The sequence below is a fragment of the Macrobrachium rosenbergii genome, chromosome 48 (assembly GCF_040412425.1).
Source record: "Macrobrachium rosenbergii isolate ZJJX-2024 chromosome 48, ASM4041242v1, whole genome shotgun sequence".
In the NCBI taxonomy this organism is placed as follows: Eukaryota; Metazoa; Arthropoda; class Malacostraca; order Decapoda; family Palaemonidae; genus Macrobrachium; species Macrobrachium rosenbergii.
Genome location: NC_089788.1, coordinates 29,009,253 through 29,011,752, shown reverse-complemented (window position 1 = coordinate 29,011,752; position 2,500 = coordinate 29,009,253). Strand labels below are relative to the sequence as shown.

The 2,500-nt window shown below is 36.0% G+C and overlaps 2 protein-coding genes across 4 annotated transcripts in view; one reads left to right on the top strand and one right to left on the bottom strand.

Moving 5' to 3' along the window:
- The window catches only part of LOC136831332 (uncharacterized), a 237,997-nt gene that overhangs the window by 202,400 nt on the left and 33,097 nt on the right, over window positions 1-2,500 (top strand). The gene's annotated exons all lie outside the window — the stretch shown is intronic.
- On the bottom strand, window positions 944-2,152 carry LOC136831012 (myosin heavy chain, skeletal muscle-like). Its single transcript, XM_067090955.1, has one exon. The coding sequence runs from the start codon at window positions 2,150-2,152 to the stop codon at window positions 944-946; it is 1,209 nt and encodes a 402-aa protein (XP_066947056.1).

Genomic DNA, 2,500 nt, shown 5'->3' with positions numbered 1-2,500 from the left:
GTTCATTTCTGTGTGTATATATGTATATATATCATATATATACACATGGAAATGAACAAACCTGGATATATTATAGATATACTTATATATATATATATACATACATACATACATATATATATATGTATGTGTGTGTGCATTTCCATATATATACATGGAAATGCACACACATACATATATACGTATGTATATATATAATTATAATATATCAGGTGTGTTCATTTCATGAATTTATATATATATATATATATATATATATATATATATATATATATATATATATATATATATATATATATATATATACATATATATGTAATATATACAGAAATGAACACATACATGCACACACACTTATATATGTATGCATGTATATATATACATACATATATACACACACACACATATATATATATATATATATATATATATATATATATATATATATATATATATATATATACATACATTACAAAACATGGTCACAGCAATTAAAGGTATACAAAGACAAGGGCGTATATGTATGGTGGGTATAAGTCCTAAGCCAGGACCTACAAAAGTGTTGGGAGGTCACACGACCATGTCTTGGTAATAAGACGAAAGTACTTATCTTATTGTTTCACTTTTCCTCTGTGGCTGTAACTTGATTTGTACATTCATCACGTGTTTACCTTCTTCGTGATTTAAATAAAATATATATGTATAAAATATATATGTATAACACTGGTTATAATATTATTATAACCAGTGTTATCGAACCTAAGTCTTTGCCATAGGCTTTGTGCATTAGGTTCGATATACTGTACAGCAGTGAGGTGTTGTTTTATCAGGTTTAATTGAATCCCTTCTCTTTTTCAAACTTTATTCAAATGTATTTATCAGACTACATAAAATAAATATTTTCTACAGTAAATCTACAAGTCCGTTATACTATTAATGGGCCTTATATGTCCTTTTTTTCACAGGCTCTTTTTAGTGCATTTATTTCGCATTGTTTTTTGAATCTCTCCTTCAACAAAGCTTCGATGTAAGCCTCCTGATTCTCCCAAAGCACTGAGAATTCTTCTTTCTTTTCTTCCAGCCGTAGAAGTTTCTTCTTCGCCTCGACCGTCTCTGTCTTCATTTCGCCACACATCCCTTCTGCTTGCATTAGCGCTCTCTTTAGCTCTTCATTTTCTTCCACAACCTTTGACCATTTGTGCAGCTTGTTGTCCATTTCTCTGCTGTAATGGAAAGTGCCGTCTTTTTTCTCCGACACTTCTCTTTCATCATTACTTTCCATGTCCGGAGTGAGATTTTGCGGCTGATTTTCCAGTCCTTCTAGCTTTCTTCTAGTTTCACTCAGTTCCACCTGCAGGTCTTCCATGGCGACATTGTTGTCTACAATCTGTCTCTCAAGAACCGCAATTCTTTCTGTGTACTGCTCACAGAGAAGTACCTTCTCTTCCAAAGCTCTCCTCGCCTTCTGTTGAGATTCTTCCAGTTTTTCTTCCAGTTCTTCCTTGTTTGCCTCGAAACGCGCCGTTTCTTTGAAGAGAACTTCCTCGAGATCTAGGATTTTCTTCATCAGAGAGTCCTGGTGCACAGTTTCGTCTTGTAAGGACATTCTTTGTGGATGCGTGCCGTAGGCATCCTTCAGCTGAGAGGCTCTCCAATTCAGCTTTCGTGTGAATTCGTCCGAAATCTCAGTTTGGTCAGAGTCTCGATCGGTGATGACTTCCACTTCATCGAAGTGAGCTTCCTTCGGTTGCTGTCTGTTGTTTCCTGCTGCTTCCAGCTCCAGCTCGAGATCTTCCTTGTCTGCCACCACGGAAGCTAGTTCTTGAGCTAATTTGAAAGAGTTAGCCTTCCTCTCCGCGATCTGGCGATCACCAACAGCTCTAGAGGCCTTATTTTGAGCTTCATGGAGCTTTGTTGTGATGTTCATCTTGTCCTGACACAGGTACTCAACTTTCTTAGACAGTCCAGCCACATTTTGAGATATCGTCTGCATCACGTCTTGGAGGTATTGTCTTTTCACAGTAACTTCTTCGAATTCCTTCGGAGGAGAGTGTTTGTCCTTTGCTTGAGCTGCGGGTTCTTGGAAGCGTGGTTTTGTACGGGGTAATACCATGACTTCCAGAGGCTTGAGGCCGTCTTCATCAGCCGACATCTTTAGAAGTTTACAAGGTTGTACAAGTTCCAAAGGGTGTAGGGAGACTTCAGCGGCAGAATCCTGCTGTAACTTCTGCCTCCATCCGAACACTATTCCTAAGAGGATAGGTAGTAGATGGGTTACAATCCCCATAAATTTCGTAAACAGCTGCGTCATTGTAACTGTCGACATCTTCAGTCTTGAGATTCTGTTTTTCGGATTTATACTGCTTATAAAACCACCTAGTCGGAAATATTCTGGTCAAATTTTAATGAAAATTCAAACAAATTTTATTGAATTCTCCAAGATTTTATACGTATATATATATATATATATATATATATATATATATATATATATATATAT

Excerpts from the sequence above, each read along its gene's own strand:
- LOC136831012 (XM_067090955.1), bottom strand. The coding sequence starts at position 2,152 with ATGTCGGCTGATGAAGACGGCCTCAAGCCTCTGGAAGTCATGGTATTA.